Here is a 19,097-nt window from a genome sequence, read left to right as displayed (position 1 = left end):
TCCCATCAGCAGCATGTGAGGGTTCTAGTTGCTATGTATTCTTGCCAACACATGTGTGTGCTCTTCTCACTTTCACCTATCCTCGTAGGTATGTAGTGATACATAATCGTGGTTTTAATTTGTGTTTCCCTAATGTCTGATGATGTTGAACACCTTTTTATGTGCTTATTTGCATCATGTTTTTGTGTGCATGAAGCTGCTTTTTCAAAAACTTTTCTATCTTGAGTTTTCATACTCTTTAACATTGTATTGGATTTTTTTTTAAGATTAAAAAAAATTTTTTATCTCCTTACCCAACGTGGGGCTTGAACTTTACAACCCCGCGATCAAGAGTTGCATGCTCCGCCTACTGAGCCAGCCAGCACCTGTGGATTGTTTGTTTTTGTATTACTGAGTTTTGAGAGTTCTTTATATTCCAGATGTGAGCCTTTTATTAGATAAATGATATGCAAATAGTCTGTGGCTTATTTTAAAAATTCTCTTAACAGTGTCTTGTGATGCACCCGAAATTGAACTTTAATTTTATTTATTTATTTATATATTTTTAAAAAGATTTTATTTATTTATTTATTTGACAGAGAGAGAGACAGCCAGCGATAGAGGAAACACAAGCAGGGGGAGTGGGAGAGGAAGAAGCAGGCTCATAGTGGAAGAGCCTGATGTGGGGCTCGATCCCAGAATGCTGGGATCACGCCCTGATCCGAAGGCAGACGCTTAATGACTGAGCCACCCAGGCGCTCCTGAACTTTAGTTTAATACTATCTTTTTTTTAAAAAGATTTTATTTATTTATTACAGTGAGAGAGTATGCACATGAGAGAGAGAGAGAGAGCAGGAGCAGGGGGAGAGGGAGAAGCAGACTCTCTGGGACTTTGGGATCATGACCTGAGCTGAAGGCAGATGCTTAACCGACTGAGCCACCCAGGTATCCCTAGTTTAGTATTTTCTTAAAGTGACCTGATGTTTCGTCATTTGGGTATACTTTAAAAAAATCTTAAGATAGAATGTTGGTTCTTTGGAATGTAAACTTCACTGTTTTGGCCATTTTGTGTTTGAACTGTACCAGAATTCCTTCTGATTCTATTGTCTTGTTTTTCATTGTTCTCTGTCTTAGGCGAGGAGTTGTTTTTGGTCTCTGGAGTGCCTGTGCTTCAGTGGGCAATATTTTGGGAGCGTGCCTAGCTTCTTCTGTTCTGCAGTACGGTTATGAGGTAGGTATTTCCTTGTAGCTTTCTCTTCACTATATATAATATGTTTTGGTTTTCTAGGAAATAATACCATGGCCATCCAGAACTATGTAGAGCTTGTTTGGGTGGGGCAAGGCTTATATTAAAAGTGAACACTTGAGAATATCAAACACAGAAATTATTCATGGGAAAAATACCCAAGTCTGAAGACAGTATAATCAGTTGGGAACAAAGTGTGTGCAGCTCATGTTACAGATCAAGAGCTAATCTCCCTAGTACGTAAGTAAAGAGTACCTGCAAATCAATAAGAAGACCAAGAATACACAGAAAGGTAAAGGATTTGAATGTGTAGTTCATGAAAAAGGAATAGAAATGGCTTCGAAATAGATGACAAAACATTCCACTTCATTTGTAACTTATTCATTCATTCAGTAAACATGTATCACAGTTCTCCTAGTGCAGCAGTCGAGAATAGAGCACTGGCCAAAAAAGAAAAATCTCTGCCCTGTGGAGCTTAGGTGTTAGTTGGTGGAGAAATGCAAATTAAAACTACACTGTAAAAAAAGAAAAAGAGAAGAAAAACAAACTATGCTGTATATTTATTATATTGGTAAGAATCCATAAATTTGATAGCACTTTGTGCTTATGAGAATGTGGACAAACAAGCATTGACCTCTCTTGGAGCCTGTCTGAGACTGTCTGTCAAAATGACAGCTGCCCGGGGGCGCCTGGGTGGCACAGCGGTTAGGCGTCTGCCTTCGGCTCAGGGTGTGATCCCGGCATTACGGGATCGAGCCCCACGTCAGGCTCTTCCACTATGAGCCTGCTTCTTCCTCTCCCACTCCCCCTGCTTGTGTTCCCTCTCTCGCTGGCTGTCTCTATCTCTGTCGAATAAATAAAAAAAAAAATCTTAAAAAAAAAAAAAATGACAGCTGCCCTAACCGAGCTGCTCCACCTCCAGGAATTCATGCCACAGGTGACCGTGCTTCCACGTGTGCAAAGTGATGCATCTACGTGGTTATTTCAACATTGTAAGAGCAAAAAATTCACATATGTGAACCAGGAGGGAGACACAGTGTGACACATCTATGCAAGCGAAGGTGGCCCAGCTGTGAAGTGGGTCCTGAGAGGGAAAGTTCTTCGTGGTTTGTTAAGTGAAGAAAAACAGGGTGCAGAACAGTGTGTACTGAACGATGCCATTTTTGTAAAATGGAGGAAGAATCAGAGTGTATATTTGTATTGGACTGTATGTTTCTAAAACAGTCTCTGGGAAGTAGAAATCAAATAACAATAATGGTTGTATGTTAGGAAAATGAGGATTAAGTGGACGGGAGAAGAGGTGGGAGGGAGAGTTTTTACCACCCATTTACTTTTGGTTGCTTGGATCATATGAAAGTGTGATGTGTTCAAAAACCTAAATAATTAAAAGTAAGTAAGTTGCTCTTTTAAAAAGTAGTTAAATCTTGAAGTAGTTCACCAAGTGTTTGGTCTCAGAAGAATTTTGGTCAAGTTAGTTAGGCTCCGTGAGAAGTCCTTCCTGTATTCCCAGTCACTTTTATTCCAGGCTTCTTGGCTTCGTGTCTGGATTGTACTAATTGGCTCAGATGGGAATTTTGGTTCACCCCGCGTGCGGCTCCCAGATTTGACTTCTGGAAGCACTAATTTTGTCACTGTCTTTTCCAGAAATTTAGACTGTCCACATCAGGCTCCATTCCCTATTAAATAAAATTCCTCTATGCAGCCTGGCTTTTAAGGTTCTTTCGTCTTGATCTCACCTATTCCTAGCGGTTTTATTTTTGGTTGTGAAGCCGCCCCCCTCCTTCGACCACGTGGGAGGCTTTCTTATCCCCTCCCAGTCCCTTTGCTTTGGGCGTGCTGGGACAGACCATCAGTGGCCTTTTCGGCTCTTCCTGAAGACATTGTGTTGCTGTGCCAGCATCGTTAGCTGTTTCCTATTAGGACTGGGCCTTCTCCTTCATTCGCCTGCTTGATGCCTTATACTATTGTTTGGTGTATTGTTTAATCCCCTCCACTGGATAGAATATTTTTGAGGGCAGATACTGTCTCTTGTGGGAGGCTCTGTGGTACAGAGAATGAGGTTTTGGAGCCAGTCCTGATTTCACAATTGCAGTGGTACCACTCAGTGTCCCTGGGACCTTAACTGGCCTCTCTGAGCCTCCGGGGGAAAATGCGTGGAAAACACAAGTGGAACAGCTCCGTGCCTGGCATGGCCTGAGCACTCAGTGCTCATTTCCTTCCCTATCCCCCTGTTCTTCCCACCCGATCCTCCACCACCTTCCCCACATGTGCTTCTAGTGAATGTGCTCTAAGCAATAGCCCCGATGGGTAAGCAGCACCTCTCTCCTCTCTTCTCCAGTATGCCTTTCTGGTGACAGCGGCTGTGCAGTTTGCCGGTGGGATCGTCATCTTCTTTGGACTCCTGGTGTCACCAGAAGAAATCGGTGAGGAGAAGCTGTCCTTTCGGTTCAGCATGTCTTACTGTTACTGTTTACGAGAAACCTGAGCCAGCACAGCCAATCTCTTTTTCCCTAGGAGAACTGTGGGCTCCTTTCAGGGGGTTGAAGGAGTCGTATTTGCTGCTTGTGTTCCGTAGACACTGGTTGGCTAACTGGGCACAGACGTTTGAGGGGAGCGAGGCTCACCTTTCTAGATTCAGGGAAAACTCTGCATTTGCAGATGAGTTTTGTAATTGAGACACTGACTGGAAATTAGCATCATCTATTTCTCATTTCACTTCTTCAGACAGATTTCTTTCCTTTCATAAAAGTAATTTAGTTTGATACTTATCTGTGGTTACATACAAGCAAAACCACAGAAGCAAATAGATGTACAATTCCATCTTTTGCGTGTTATTGAAGAGACATGTCGGTTTAATAGTATGTAATTAACATTTTCTTAAATGTAATTGAGATAGTGTAAATGTCGTTGAAAAAACATTGCTTTGAAGCCAGGTAAAGTAGAATCTGCTTATTAGCTGTGTGGCATTAATTGACCTTGGTTGACCCTGGCCTTGAACCTTAGTTGCTTTTTCTGTAAAGTGGAGATAAAAATAATCTCAACCCCATGAGTAATGATACATGCAAAGCACCTTGCTCAGTGCCAGGCATCTAGAAGGCACTCTGTAAATCATGGCTGTTATTGTTTTAGGTCTCCCAGGTATCGAGGCAGAAGAAAATTTTGAAGAAGACTCACACAGGCCATTAATTAATGGTGCTGAAAACGAAGACGAATATGAGCCCAATTATTCCATCCAAGAAGGCAGTACTGTTACCCAGGTCAAGGCAGTAAGCTTTTATCAGGCCTGCTGTCTTCCTGGAGTTATACCGGTAAGGACTGTTCAGCTCTCCTTACCACAACTCTTGAGATATTATACGTGGATATTAGCTCTACCTCTGATAAAGCATCTTGAAGTACTTAGCTTCTCTTTGATACTTTATTTTAGGAATTTACGTTCAGAGGTCTATTGTATAGTGCCCCTCAGCTTGTGTCTAGGGTGGCACGACTTGAAATTTTATCTGCATTCTAATGCAGGGTTGGTGTTCCTTTTTTTTGTGAAGAGCCAGATAGTAAATGTGTTCAGCTTTGCGGGGGGTGGGGGGCAAGTCGTACAGTCTCTACCACAGCTACTCACATCTGTAGAACACAAGAAACCCTAGATGGTATGGAACAAATGGGTGTGGACAGGTTTGGCCTGTGAGCTCTAGTTTGCTGACCCTGATCCTGCATTCAAGAAAGAAGGCAAAAGTGGTGTTTTAAATATGTTCTTTTTGGCCTGTTGAAGTATTATGTAAAATTCTGTGTGACCAAGAGGGTTTTGAATGGTTCATTTAAATCTGCCTTATTTGCCTGTATTCTTATCAGTCTAGAAAACAATTGTTTGCCCTTGTATTAAAAGGTGCAGAACACAGTACTCCACAGTATTTCTTGGTAATGCATTCCAGTGTTTCCGAAACCTTTACAGTTGGGAGAACTTCTAACGTCTGAACTAAATCCCTTCTGCTGCAGTTTTTCTGTCTTGATGTTTCGGGCGCGCAGGCACGGGAGTGGAAGTTAAGAGGCCTAGGTTATATTTCCAGCTTACCCACTAACTCTCTGTGAGGCCTGGGGTAAGTCATTCAGCCCATCCTTGTGTCCTCAGTTCCCCTTCCCACAGAGCAGAAAGTCTACCCCGGGGTCTGTAACACTGGGTTACTTTATTGTGAATAAGCACCTGGTTTTGTTTATTTTATTGTCTAAGGTGCTTTACGAATGTCACTCCTCAGCTAGATTCAGTCTGCAGATTGTTGTACTTCATACTTATTAATTCCCTCTGCCTGTGCCCCCAAGCTGAGAGGGCCGACATTTGCAAACAGATAGTGAAGTATGAGTTAGAAGGTAAGTTTCTGCAGTTCTGTAACCAAAAGACGATATACAGGCGAAATGCAAGTTCCTTGAGGCCTGTTCTTACGCTAAAGATTAGTAATTTTTAAGTAGTTGTTAAAGTATTCTGCTGGTAATAGTGTACTTTGTGGGACAGACCTTACATCTGATGTGACTAAATATGAAACGTTTGCTACTCCTTTGTATTTCACAAGCAATTGTTCCCTGACATGGACAGGGATGCAGAGGAAATCGAGTTAACTTAATTCCTTTGTCTTGTAGCAGGCTGTCCGGACAAAACGCCCTCCTGATTGGGATTTGGCTCTCTAGGGGGTGGCTGTTGCCCTGCCAGGGAGGCTGTTTAAAAACGAGTGATACCTAGGGAATAACTGGCCGCTCCAGGGAAAAGAATATACTAGCCAGACACCCTTTGAAGTCAGCCTCTCTGTTCCTCCCCCTTTTTCCTTTGATGCTAAATGTCAGGATTTCCTGGTAATAATGTGTTGAATATAGGAGTCTTAGCGCCACTGCCATCCTAAGGCAGCTGCAACTTGTATTCCTCAAAGTAGAGCCACAAGGCCGAGGATGGTCATGTGCTTTCATTTCTGACTCACCAAAGATACTTTTTGCTCTTCCACTCGATGCTGGAATACAAGGCTTTTGGAAACCATAGTGTGAAAGTGGTTTTAATGTTGATGCTTTTCTTAGACCTTGAAACTATGGTTTCGTCACATTGCTCTCCACTGTTCATAATGTTAACTTTGCAGGAAGTAGAACCAAAAAAGTTGGGCTGCTTGGAATACAAGCTGCGGTGTTTACTGGATTTCTCTGCTTATGGTTAATGATAGTGGTATGGATACCTTTTATCTTTGTCGAAACAAAGAAACAGGAGTGTATGCTCTGCCTTTGAGGTTCAAACACTGGTTTGCTTCTACTAGGGAACTGAAAGGAGAAGAAACTGGGGACAATTAAGAAATGGTCATATGTATTTTTATTCCAGAAGCCTGTTGCACATGCTTTTCTGGAAGCTAATGGGGATAAAGAGAAAAGGGAGCCTAGGTAAAGTCAGGCAAATGGATATTTATAGGAGTGTGTAATTTTAAAATCAGGTACTGTCTTCCCAAACTCCTGTGTATGGTTTTGCTTTTTAATTACATTGAGAATTGTGGTCCTGCTATGCTGTTGTTTGTTCCTTATCAAAAGTCGAATGTTTTTCTTGTAGTACTCACTGGCCTATGCCTGCTTGAAGTTAGTAAATTACTCCTTCTTCTTCTGGTTGCCCTTTTATCTGACTAACAACTTTGGATGGAAGGAGGCTGAAGCTGACAAGTTGTCCATTTGGTACGATGTTGGAGGAATTATAGGTAATGCCAGATGCATCTTTTTCTATAATGAGAGTTAGTCACTGGTAATATTTTACTGGGTTATGAAATCTGACGTTGTTTAAAGTTTTATTACTTAGTCCACAGCCATTTTTCCTAAACCGTCCTTCTACCAGTAAACAGCTAAACTCTTAAAAAAAAGAATCCATAGAAAAGAAGAGCCAGCCCATGGCAGCCCTGTGATTTATAGGGCTCTTTTTTTCTCAGTTCTTTGTTTATGGATCAGTTCTTTTCTGTTGGGAAGCACAGGGATGTTTCCCTCTGTGATCTCTTCAAATGTAACCCTTTCGCACACTTTCAGTGATATCTTAGGTCTAAAGCTAATTTTATGCCAGAGATCCAAGTGAGAATGCGAATGTGTTCATTTTATCTACTTCCCCCTTTCCCACCACCCACAGGCCAAGAAGGGAAAATAGTGTCTAGATTTTGTCAGGTCATGGAGGTAGGAATAATAGTGGGGATTCACTTCTGTGAGTATTTTGCAACTGCTCCGTTGCACGCAGCAGATTTTTTTTTTTTTTAAGATTTTATTTATTTATTCGACAGAGATAGAGATAGCCAGCGAGAGAGGGAACACAAGTAGGGGGAGTGGGAGAGGAAGAAGCAGGCTCATAGCGGAGGAGCCTCATGTGGGGCTCGATCCCATAACGCCGGGATCACGCCCTGAGCCGAAGGCAGACGCTTAACCGCTGTACCACCCAGGCGCCCCGCACATAGCAGATTTTAATAGTAACTTTTTGCTGTGGCTGGAAGCATAAATAAGTACTTAAAATAAGACTGTTGTGCAGAATGGATTTTAGTGGGTGTTACTTATATGGCTATGGCAGAATCGGAACATCCTTTCTGTAATGTTTGGATTTAGAATTGTGGTAAGGCAAAGCTGCCCTGAGCACATGAGAGCAGTGAGTCCTCAGGTGATACACTGTTACCGTACTTGAACTTGTCTGCCCCTATTCTTAGATACAGAGCCAAAGGTGAAGCTGCCACCTTTAGACCCGATCATACTTCTGGGTCTTGCTGTCCAATGAGGATATACCACATGTCTCATAGCCCCTACTGCTCGAAATGGGGCTGCATGCTAAATGTGACCTTGTTGCTTGAAGGATTCACATTACCTCTTTCTAAAGATCCTGACCTGTTCATTATCACCAAATCATAATCACTGCATTTAATTTTAGTAAACATTTATTGGCTGCTACTAACAGCCCACGAGGCATGATCTTTAATGAATCATCTTTTAAAATAAAAAGCAGAGGGATACCTGGGTGGCTCAGTCAGTGAAGCGTCCAACTCTTGGTTTCAGCTCGGCTCATGATTTCAGGGTTGTGAGATCGAGCCCCGTGTCGGGCCCTGCGCTGAGCGTGGAGCCTGCTTAAGATTCTCTCCCTCAAAACAAAACAAACAAAACAAAACAAAACAAAACAAAACAAAACACCAAATCAAACCAACAACAACAACAGAAAGATTCTCTCCCTCTGGGGAGCCTGGGTGGCTCAGGCAGTTAAGTGGCTGCCTTCAGCTCAGGTCATGATCTCAGGGTCCTGGGATTGAGCCTCTGGAGCCTGCTTCTTACTCTCCCTCTGCTACTCCCCCTGCTTGTACTCTCTCTCTCTCTCTCAAATAAATAAAATCTTAAAAAAAAAAAAAGATTCTGTCCTTCTGCTCCCTGCACATGCATGGCTGCTCTCTTAAAAAAAAAAAATTAAAAAAATTAAATAAAATAATAAAAAGCAGAAAAATCAGGAAAAGCCTTCACAGCTGGTTTGAGAAGGGAGAACAGCAAGGGACAGTGGGTGGTTTTGAAGATTTTTTTGTTTTTCCTTATTTCGCTGTCTGATTCATGGTGTCCCTCTCAGCTGTCATGGCTATTAACAGTCAGGTAATCTTCCTTAAAGGAAGCTGTGGAAGAAGCCTTTTTGGGAAAGTCAGCCATCTTTTTGGGTAGACCAGTGTCAGGATCCTGATAGCAGGGAGAGGGTACATGGGGAACAAGCTTCAGATAACTGAGCTAAATCATAAATGATTTTGGTTGTGATGCACTCTTGGTACTTGCAGGTGGAACTTTGCAAGGTTTCATCTCTGACATATTACAGAAGAGGGCTCCGGTTTTAGCTCTCAGTCTGCTTCTGGCCATTGGGTCCCTCGTTGGATATAGCCGTGAGTATTTGCTTGCAATTAAGTTATTTTTCTGATCTCTCGGACTAAGGCATTTGCCATGAGTCAGCGATCCACCCTGGGGAGATGCTTGAGACCAGCTACAAAGGCTGATACGAGACCTTTGTATTGTCCTGTAAATGCCTGGTCAAAGTACCATCTAGTAGTTTTATTTGTGTTGGGGAGGAAACTGGCATCTCTTCTGCTTTGGAGATTTGTTTAAAAGCTTGCCTGGGAGTGTATATGCTTTGTTTGAGGGTAGGCTCCAGAGGGCCAGCATTAGAGCCAATAAAACAATAAAAGGGAAAGGGTTTCAAAAGAGGAAAGATGGTAATTAGTAGGTTTGGTATATGTCCCTTAAGATGCTGCTGAGATGGGAGTGGAGTTTTCCTTTAGCTTTTAGAAGTCTTATTAGCTCGGGCACCAGCAAGAGGCAGACATTACAAATAAAAGTTGGAGTAGGCGGTGAAAGAGTTGTATCCCTTTGTTGTCTCTGGGAGTGATCTGTGAGGTCACTGAGATCCAGATCTTTCTGTGCTGTTCAGTGGGGGCCCATGTAATCTGCTTTTAAAGTCAGCATGCTGTTTCTGTGTCTTTTCTCATAGGTTCTCCAAACGATAAGTCCATTAATGCACTTCTGATGGCGGTGACAGGTATGTCATGTGGCTCCGTTTCACTATACTATTACTGCTCCTCTGTAAATAAAAAGGAAGACAGGGAGACCGTTTGCTCCCTCAGTTTTGAGTAATACTAAAACCTTCATTATAAAGAGCTCCAGTGGTAAAAGGAAAGCTGCCTGCTTCAGATTCAGATTCTGTTTCTCTGCTATTATGTGACCTCTTTAGTCCTGTTGTTACAGAGCAGTCCCCTTTGACAGAGATTTTCTAAAATGTTTGATTGCTGCCCCAGCTTCCCTTATTCTGGAAGTGGCTTAGAAAGATGCCACATTGGAAACCAATTCATCAGCTTTCAAAAAGGTTTTCCTCCTATGTCAGAATTGGTCAGTGTTGCTCCACGTGGGCACTGGATGAAATAGTTGAGTGTAATTGGGGACTATGGTATAGAAAGATTATTTTTAAACTTTAGATCCTACTCAGGATAGTGAGAGCTGCTCATGATGTGTGAGGTACATGGAACTCATTCCATCCATGTGAACAGAGTCTCATGGGCCAACTCCTGCTCAGTCCGTGGAGAGCAGTGGCTGATAGACCTGTCTGTACTGCTTACAGAGCTTTTTCTCTTCTTTTTTTCCCCCCAATATGTGTGGTTGAATTTGGATAGTCAGATACTCAGTTGATACAACTCTACCATAGGAGTTGACAAGTGAGTGTAATTAGTTATTAATGGATGCAGACTTTACGGATTAGAAAGACTGTATATTCACTGTATTTTCTGTATCTTTGGTTTTTTATAAGATATACCAGAATGTTGTATAATTCAAGTAGGGCTTTCAGAAAAGTGGATGCTAACTAGCTTGAAGATGACATGATCTGGAAGAGTTTTTGTTTTTACTGTTTTTTTCCTCTCCCTTTTGCTGTTTCTCTCCAACGTACTGATTAAAATGTTGGGATAAGAGTTGTCCAGTAGATTTCTAGTGGTGTGATGAATAGTGTTTTAATGAGAACCTGTTTTGTTTATGACTTCAGGATTTTTTATTGGTGGACCTTCTAACATGATTAGCTCTGCTATTTCTGCGGACCTTGGTCGCCAAGAGCTGATCCAAGGGAGCAGTGAGGCTTTGGCAACCGTCACAGGAATTGTTGATGGAACTGGAAGCATTGGAGCTGCGGTGGGCCAGGTGAGAGAACAAGAAAGGGCTTGAAATTGAGTGGTGAGTAGTTTCTCATTGGTGGAAGAATTGACACCTGCCCACTGGGCCACAGTAGGTGTAAGCCTTAGGTTTCTAATCTTCTCTGAGGTCAGCTCATGGGACCTAATACGGAAAGTCCCTCTACATTTTGTAGTTTCTTCTTCCCACTTTTATTTTCAGATTCTTCCTGTCTGGAAATGAGCTGACACTTCATAAGACAGATCCTCAGTCCCAGTTTGCTTCTCCCTTCTTCCTAGCCTGAACTGAGCACTCCGAGGGGCCACGAGACACGTGCTTCTCATTATCCCCCACCTGGCATGCATACCCTACCTCCTGTCTCGTACCAGACATACACGTTCTTCTCATGGATCCCTACCAGAAATTGCCATGGACTCTGCAGCTGCTCTGAGTCACTTTCTCTGTTTCCAGTGACTGTGTCTCAAAGGGAGGTTCATAAATGTCTTGTGTCAGAATCATCTGGGTTATTTATTAAAGTACAGAACACTGAGCTTACTACAGGCTTGCTGAATTAGAACCTGGAGATCTGTGTTTCAACAAGCCTTCCTGCTGATTCTTAGGCACTCTAAACTTGAGATTGGCTAGGCTAAGACTGGCCTACAGTAAGTGGTCAGAACTACTCAAAGGCTTAAATTCAGCCTTTTCTTCCTTGGGACAGTCGTGACTCATGCCTCTCCTGGGGTATACCTTTCCAAGTCATTGAGGGCAAATTTTGCAAAAATAAGGATCAGAGAATCATCTGCATGGATAAAATAGATGAAACTTTGGAAATTAATGAGATGTTTAATGGGCAAAGAAAATACAAGCAAAACCTCAGGGGTTGCCCGGTGGTCAAAGACATAGGAAGTCAGCAGTGCCATGTAGGCAAAGGGAGGTATTAGTCAGTGAGATCAGAGGTGTAGAGGTGCCAGAGAAGGAGAATGGGAGGAGAAAAGTGTCTTTAGTTCTGACATTCAGGTCATTACCAGTCTTGAATATTGCTGTTTTGCTTGCTCTGTGGGGATAGCTCACCAGTGTCTGATTCCTGGTAGTTAATGAGAGAGCAAGTATTGAGGAAAATAAGCCATCTTAATGCTTATCACTACCCAACCATATGTCATATATTTATTTGTTAATGTCTGACTTTCCCACTATGATGTAAGTATGACGAGGACAGCATTTTGCTTTGTGTTCCACGGTAGCCCCAGTACATAGGATGGTGTCTGGCACACAGTAGACGAGCCCACATCTGTTGAATGGCTGTAGAATGAATGATTGATAGGATTGATGTGCTTAGCGTACTTGATTATGAAACTGAAGAGGAAAAAAAAACCTAGCAAAAGTACGAGAAATGTGCTTACTTGAGTGTGCGCTGGAGTAGGAACCAAAAATGCTATTGGCTACTAGTTTAGAGGTCTTTATATAAAGGGTAAGGGGTGATTGTATTGGACATCCTTTTTTTTTTAGGATTTTATTTATTTGACAGAGAGCAAGCACAAGAAGGGGGAGCGGTAGGGAGAGGGAGAAGCAGGCTCCCACTGAGCAGAGAGCCTGACGTGGGGCCCGATCCCAGAACCCTGAGATCATGACCTGAGCCGAAGGCAGATGCTTAACCAACTGAGCCACCCAGGCGCCCCTAGTCATCCTTTCCTGATATTACTCTATTTTCGGTTATTGTTTCTCCCTGTTTTCTTCGTTAATCAAATGAGTGGGTTATATAATGAGCATTTAAAGGAGTTTATTTTTTATTTTTATTTTTTAAAGATTTTAATTTATTTATTTGAGAGAATGAGAGAGAGAAGAGCACAAGAAGGGGGAAGCAGACTGCTTGCTGAGCAGGGAGCCTGATGCAGGACTCGATCCTGGGACTCAGGGATCATGACCTGAGCTGAAGGCAGTCGCTTAACTGACTGAGCCACCCAGGTGCCCCTCAAGGAGTTTATTTGTATTTAGAATGTTTCACCTGCCAGTATTCGGATCCCTAACTATGAGCTTGGGTCAGCATTAGGCTCCCTTTGGTGGCTGGTGAAATGGGATCTGGAGTAAATCATTGTTAGCTTTATTCATTCCTCTTCCATACTGATTTTTTAACAATTTCCCATTGCGTGGGGTGTGAGATTCCAAACTCTATGACTTAATATTAGAAACTTGATGAGCCTTGTCCCAGCTCTCCTGATATACCCCGAACAGCTTTGTTTCCCCACCTTCCTTTGACTTCACAAGAAAACTGTTTGTTTCTGTCTTGGTTTCCGTAGCAGTTGGTGCCGACTTTAACAGTGCTTGTCACCGTGCATCACATTAACTGGTTTATCTGTCTGTGTCAGACTCTGCGCTTCCTTGAGAACAGGAACCGTTTCCTTGATCTTTGTGGTCCCAATGGCTTAGTATGTTTTTGACACATAGTAGGGGCTCAGTTAGATTAACTTGTGATATCTATCCAGGAAAAATAAGAACAAATGTGCACATAAACGCTGGAACACATATATGTTCATTGCTGGATTACTTATAACAGCTAAAACATAGAAAAAACCCAAATGTCATAGGCTGAGGAATGGATTAAACAGAATGTGTGTATTCATATGATGGAGTAGTATTTGGCAGTTGAACAGGATATCCGGCACTTAAAATTGGATAGATGGTACATAGATGCCCCTAAAAAATAGTATGCTAAGTGAAAGAAGCCTGTTACAAAAGACCACATACTTAAATGATTTCGTTCGTATGAGATATCCAAAATGGGCAAGTCTATAGGGAAAGAAATTAGATTAGTGGTTGCCTAGGGTCAGGTGGGTCTACGGAGTGACTGTTAAATGGGTACAGGGTTTCTTTTGGGGGGGTGATAGTAATGGTCTAAAATTAGATTATGGTAATAGTTGCACAATTCTGTAAATATACTAAAAACCATTGAGTTGTATATTTTAAATGGGTGAACTTTATGTTAGGTAAATTATATGGTTTAAAGGAAAGATAAAGTGGCAGAAAGACTTGGGAGCGTTGCTGTGAGCCCTTTAAGAGGCGACTAGACTCGCTTTTTTGCTTTTCCATTATATAATCTAGGTTACATCACTCACTTGCTTTGCTTTAATTTTTTTCCACTTGTAAATTTCACTGGTAGTGTGTGATGGAAGAACTTGGGTAAAACTCTCACATCTGTGGTCAGTTGATTTTTTTTCTTTTTTTTAAGATTTTATTTATTTACTTGACAGCGCGTGTGCACACAAGCAGGGAAGCAGCAAGCAGAGGGAGGGGGAGAATCAGGCTTCCTGCTGAGCAGGGGGCCCGATGTGGGGCTCGATCCCAGGACCCTGAGATCATGACCTGAGCTGAAGGCAGACGCTTAACTGAATGAGCCACCCAGGTGCCCTGGTCAGTTGATTCTTGACAATGGTGCCAAGAGCGTTCAATGGGGAAAGAATGGTTTCCTCACCAAATGGTGCTGGGGGAGCTGGATATACACACACGCAGGATGAAGGTGGACCCCCTGCCTTACAGCATAGACAAAAATTGACATAAAAAGAATCAATACCTAACTTTAAGATCTAAAAATATAAAAACTCTTAAAAGAAATCGTAGGGACAAATCTTCATGACAAATATGTACAAATGGTCAATAAACACCTGTAAAGATTCTCAGCATCTTTAGTTATTAGGGAAATGCAAATCAAAACCTCAGCGAGATACCACTTCACAGCCACTGGGATGGCTATCACTTTAAAAACAACAACAGAAAAGAACAAGTAGTTAGGAGGATGTGGAGGAACTGGATCTCCTACATTGCTGGCGAGGATGTCTAATGGTGTAGCTGCTGTGCAGAATGCTTTGGTGGGTCCTCAGAAAGTTAAACATGGAATTACCCTGTGACCCAGCAGTTCCACTCCTAGGAATAGAACTGAAAACAGGACTCATACATGTGTGTATACCAGTGTTCATGGCAGCATTATTCGTAATAACCAAAAGATGGAAACAAACCAAATGTTCATCAACTGAGGACAGACAAAAGGTGGCATGTGCGTAGCATGCAGTATTATTCAGCCATAAAAAGGGATGCTAGTCCAACATGTGCCACAGCCTCCAAGACAGCACGCTGAGTGAGATAAGCCAGGCACAGAAGGACGAATACTGTGTGACTGCACTGAACACGAAATCCTTAGAACAGGCGAATTCTCAGAGGTTACCAGGGGCTGGGAAGAGGGGGTGGTGGGGGAGTTACTGCTTAATGGGTGCAGACTTGGCGTTTAGGGTGATGAAAAATTTGGGGACTAGGTAGTGGTGATGGTGGTATAATACTGTGAATGTACGTAATACCTCTGAATTGTGCACTTAAAAATGGTTAAAATGGCCAATTTTATCTTATATAAATTTTATCATAATAGAAAAAGAAAATGGGTTAAATGCTATTAGATTCTTTCCAGTGATCGAAATAAGGTAAAAGAATTTGCTGTAGAGTGTTAAAGCTGTATAGAAATCCTCAGTATAAATAACACCATTGCAAAATGGGCAACATGCTTGAAAGACAACCTTTTTTTAAAAGCATCAATTACAGTACCTTTCCTTGGAAGAAAGAACGATTAAACAGAAGTGGCTTGAGGACGTTCATCTTCCTCTTTTATTAGCAAAGTGAATAAAAATAAACCTTATAGTCATCTCTTCTGCCGTGTTTGTACTTGGACGCTGCCAGCTTACATGATGAAGGCCGGGTATCTTTAAGTAGGAACACATGTGAAAGCTATGCAAACGGAAAACCATTCTATAAATCGAACTCCCTTCTCATTTTCTGGAAGAGCGGTGTTTAATCTACCTTTCAGCTCCTTCATTTGATTAGTTTATAAAGGTTTATATTGTAATTTCTTTTTCTCCCTTGTAGTATTTAGTGTCTTTGATCCAGGACAACCTGGGATGGATGTGGGTGTTCTACTTTTTCATTCTCATGGTAAGTGAGCGTGTGCCTTTTTTAACTCGTGGTTTTTCTTAGGAATTTAGTTCAAAGCATTTGCTTAGATCACTTCCTAAATCGGCACAATTGCTGAAGGCTTTTAATGACCCTTTTGTGAAAAATAACATTTCATGCATCTAAAAGATACATTCTTTTTTTGTGGTGGGAGCAGGTCTATAGTTTGCCCTTGACCTGAGCCTAATGAATATTGCCATTTATAATTCCAGAAAAAGTGATGAGAGACTTACTGAAAGTATTAATCGGTGTACTCTTCCGGGGTACACTCTCTGTGCTAGCTATAATTTGGGAATTTTGAAGGAAATTACAGTGTACAAAAAGCAACATCGGGCTCTAAAAGAAGCATTGCTGTAATTAAACTGTGGTATGTAGGTTCTAAAATGAAGAAAGTCTCTTGAGAAAATATTTGTCATGCCTTAAACATTCTCGGCCGGAATCGTGTACTTTCTGGGAAATAGCCAATTCAGAGCAAGGCCTTATACTTTTAAAACGTTGCTCTCTGTTGAATAAATATGTGACCTACCCTCCTGCATTATTGGTGAAATGGTGCTCAAGACAGGTCTGCGTGAGAGAGTCTGGTGACAGCTTCATCCACGGGGGGATGCATTTTGTATCCCGTCCCTAAATCTAGCGCATCCTAATTGGAGACAGCCTCAAGCGCTCCAAGTGCAGCCACGGTCCTCCAGCCTTGTCCAAGGAGCCCAGGGATAGCTCAGCTCCCGAATTCCCTGGAGCTGCCTTAGGGCTACGTACTCTGCTATCACAGAGGATGCTGCTTCTGCCTAACTGCCTTCCGGCTTCTAAAGACTGGGCCATATGTCTCTGTGTTCCACTTCTGACATCTGTGCTAAATAGAGGGAAATGTCTCCTGATGAACCTGCTGTGTGATCATACAAGAAATTGTATTAGAAAGAAAACTGAATCTATTAGGAAAAGCACTGTTTTTAAAGTGGGCTCCAGGGGCACCTGGCTGGCTCAGTCGGTAGAGCGTGCGACTCCTGGTCCTGGGGTCATGAGTTGGAGCCCCACATTGGGTGCAGAGATTACTTAAATAAAAAATAAATAAAGCGAGCTCCAGTACCAATTTTTTGCTCTACCTATGGCAAATTATTTAATTTTGTGTACCTTAGTTCTTTTTCTGGAGACTATGTAACATTAAGTTTTTTAAAAAAATACTAACCTGATTTTCAAAATCATTTTCTAATTCATTGGAAAAGATGGAGTTATCTACAAATTTGTACGAAGTCAAAATGATTGCAATTGTCCACACATTCATTATTACGTTCAAAACATGATGCTTTAACAGAGTTAATTGTCACTGCATATTTAATGCTTTGTTCTCTTCACAGACAAGTTGTACAATTTTATTTATCTCGCCATTAATAGTGAGGGAAATCTGCTATCTTATGCAAAGACGACAGGCTCATGTATTGAGTGAGTGAGTGTTGCCCACAGAAGAGAAGAACAATGGGAGACACATCAGACTATTATTTTTTTTAACTCACCCTATTGGGGGTTGTCTTAAGAGCTCCAACAAAACCTCAGATGGTCAAGCCTCTTTCAGCAGTGTCAGCTGCTTGAGATGCTGACCGGTGGTGAAGGCTGGGCCGCTTTTCTGCACTGCCTGAGTTATTGTGGATGATTTTCATTGTTGCTTCATAAATGTACTGAATGGCCTATGAATCTGCCAGCCTCTTTATTTGGCCTGTTGAGGTTTATCCTTTTAACCTGAAATACTGTCTTGGACTTGGACCCTAATTCTCCAGCCTGGAAAGTTGAGTGGCCATGAGACCGTCGCACATGGTTTGCATCAATGACGGGCTCCGTGAATAGGAAAGGATCGTTGGATTTTGCTTTGATAATGAGCTTGCAGAGAGCGGCTCATCTTTGAAGCATCAAATCCTGGTAGAGTGCTCAAGCTGGATCAAGCATCAGCCTGCCTTGGACAAAGAAGCCCTTTGTTAACTGTGGTGGGAAAAATCACACTACATGGTGACTGGCTCAGTCACTCTCTCTGATCTAAAGTTACTCAGCTCCAGAAGCAGAAATACCTTCAAATTATTGTCAGCTCCTTCTCTTCTGTCTTCATTCAAAATTAACTTCGACTCCTGAAGTACTCAGTCTTCCTTTCAAGGACCATAAGGTACATCATCAGTTGTCATGAACATTCCAAGGTGTAGCTCACAGCTGAAGTACTCAACCCCAGATTTGCTCTCTGGGAACATTAGGATCCACTAGGACGCTGATCTGCTTAGCCCTATTTTCAGAGAATTGATCTTTCTCACGACCGGGTTCCTTGAGTTACCTCAGCAGAAGACTAGAATTAGAGACAGAGGGAAGACCTTTTGTCCTAGTAAGCATTAAGTATGTGACCTTGAATCACATTAATGGGTTACTAGGGCTTGGGAACTAGGTATCTATTCTTTAGAAGTTTGTAGCGTGTATGTCTTCAAGGCTGTGAATTCTCTACTAATTATCAATATTTTTAGGTCATTCTGTATATGTATTTTAAATTATGGAAACAAACTAGGGGGAAAATGTGCAATTTTGTGGGCTGCCTAATTTGTGTTGGGTTAGGGAATATTTTTCAGCTTCTTGCTTTATACTCTAAAATGTGGTGTGTAAATTTATGAACTTGTTAATGTTATTTAATCAAGGAGATTTCCAATCAGTTAATTCCTTATTACTGACAAAAAAGGGAAAATACGAAACACAGGAAGGGAAAATAAACTGACTTTTATAGTAAATACCTGTCCATCTGGTTATTTAAATATATACTGTGACTTCCTCTTTCTAGGATGTGATTCATACCTTATAATTTCCTGCGGTTGACCATTTACTGACCCTGCGGTGCTACCAGACTACAGCTAGCTTCTCCCTGATGGCCCCGTCTCTGTTATGTTCTGTGAACACCTTCCCTTCCCTTTTGTGTGAGATTGTGCTAAGTTTGGATGAGTTGCCTGGTTGTAATTTAAGAATTGTCTGTAGATGAATGCCATTTTTTTATTATTTAACCTCCTTCTGACATTTGGCTGAGAGTTTCCTCTCTGCCCACATGATCAGTATGGTAGCATCTTTGTGTCCTGACATCAACATTGTTTTCTTATACTGTTTTTTATTATTTTATTTTTTTTACCCTGTTTAAACTTAGCTGGGTGAGTGTTCCCCTGACGTCTTTGTAACCTGCCAGCAGTATCTAAAATGAAATTATAAATAGATGAGTGCTCAGCCCTGAGTG

General features: G+C 41.8%; 1 protein-coding gene across 4 annotated transcripts in view; it reads left to right on the top strand.

The window, feature by feature from the left end:
* Positions 1-18,606, top strand: part of SLC37A3 (solute carrier family 37 member 3) — a 46,519-nt gene extending 27,913 nt beyond the window's left edge. For 3 of the 4 annotated variants that reach the window (XM_034637995.1, XM_011218196.3, XM_034637988.1), the window contains exons 7-15: positions 1,114-1,210; positions 3,564-3,648; positions 4,355-4,533; positions 6,789-6,930; positions 9,004-9,105; positions 9,708-9,755; positions 10,749-10,900; positions 15,773-15,838; positions 17,209-18,606. In XM_034637995.1, the coding sequence (XP_034493886.1) occupies positions 1,114-1,210; positions 3,564-3,648; positions 4,355-4,533; positions 6,789-6,930; positions 9,004-9,105; positions 9,708-9,755; positions 10,749-10,900; positions 15,773-15,838; positions 17,209-17,301 (964 nt within the window). In that variant the 3' untranslated portion in view covers positions 17,302-18,606. The remainder of the gene's footprint in view (positions 1-1,113; positions 1,211-3,563; positions 3,649-4,354; positions 4,534-6,788; positions 6,931-9,003; positions 9,106-9,707; positions 9,756-10,748; positions 10,901-15,772; positions 15,839-17,208) is intronic. The other variant, XM_019794085.2, reaches the window with a different exon arrangement.
* Positions 18,607-19,097: the final 491 nt, after the last annotated feature.

The sequence above is a fragment of the Ailuropoda melanoleuca genome, chromosome 1, assembly GCF_002007445.2.
Source record: "Ailuropoda melanoleuca isolate Jingjing chromosome 1, ASM200744v2, whole genome shotgun sequence".
NCBI classification, from domain to species: Eukaryota; Metazoa; Chordata; class Mammalia; order Carnivora; family Ursidae; genus Ailuropoda; species Ailuropoda melanoleuca.
This window is presented reverse-complemented; position numbering and strand designations above follow the sequence as displayed.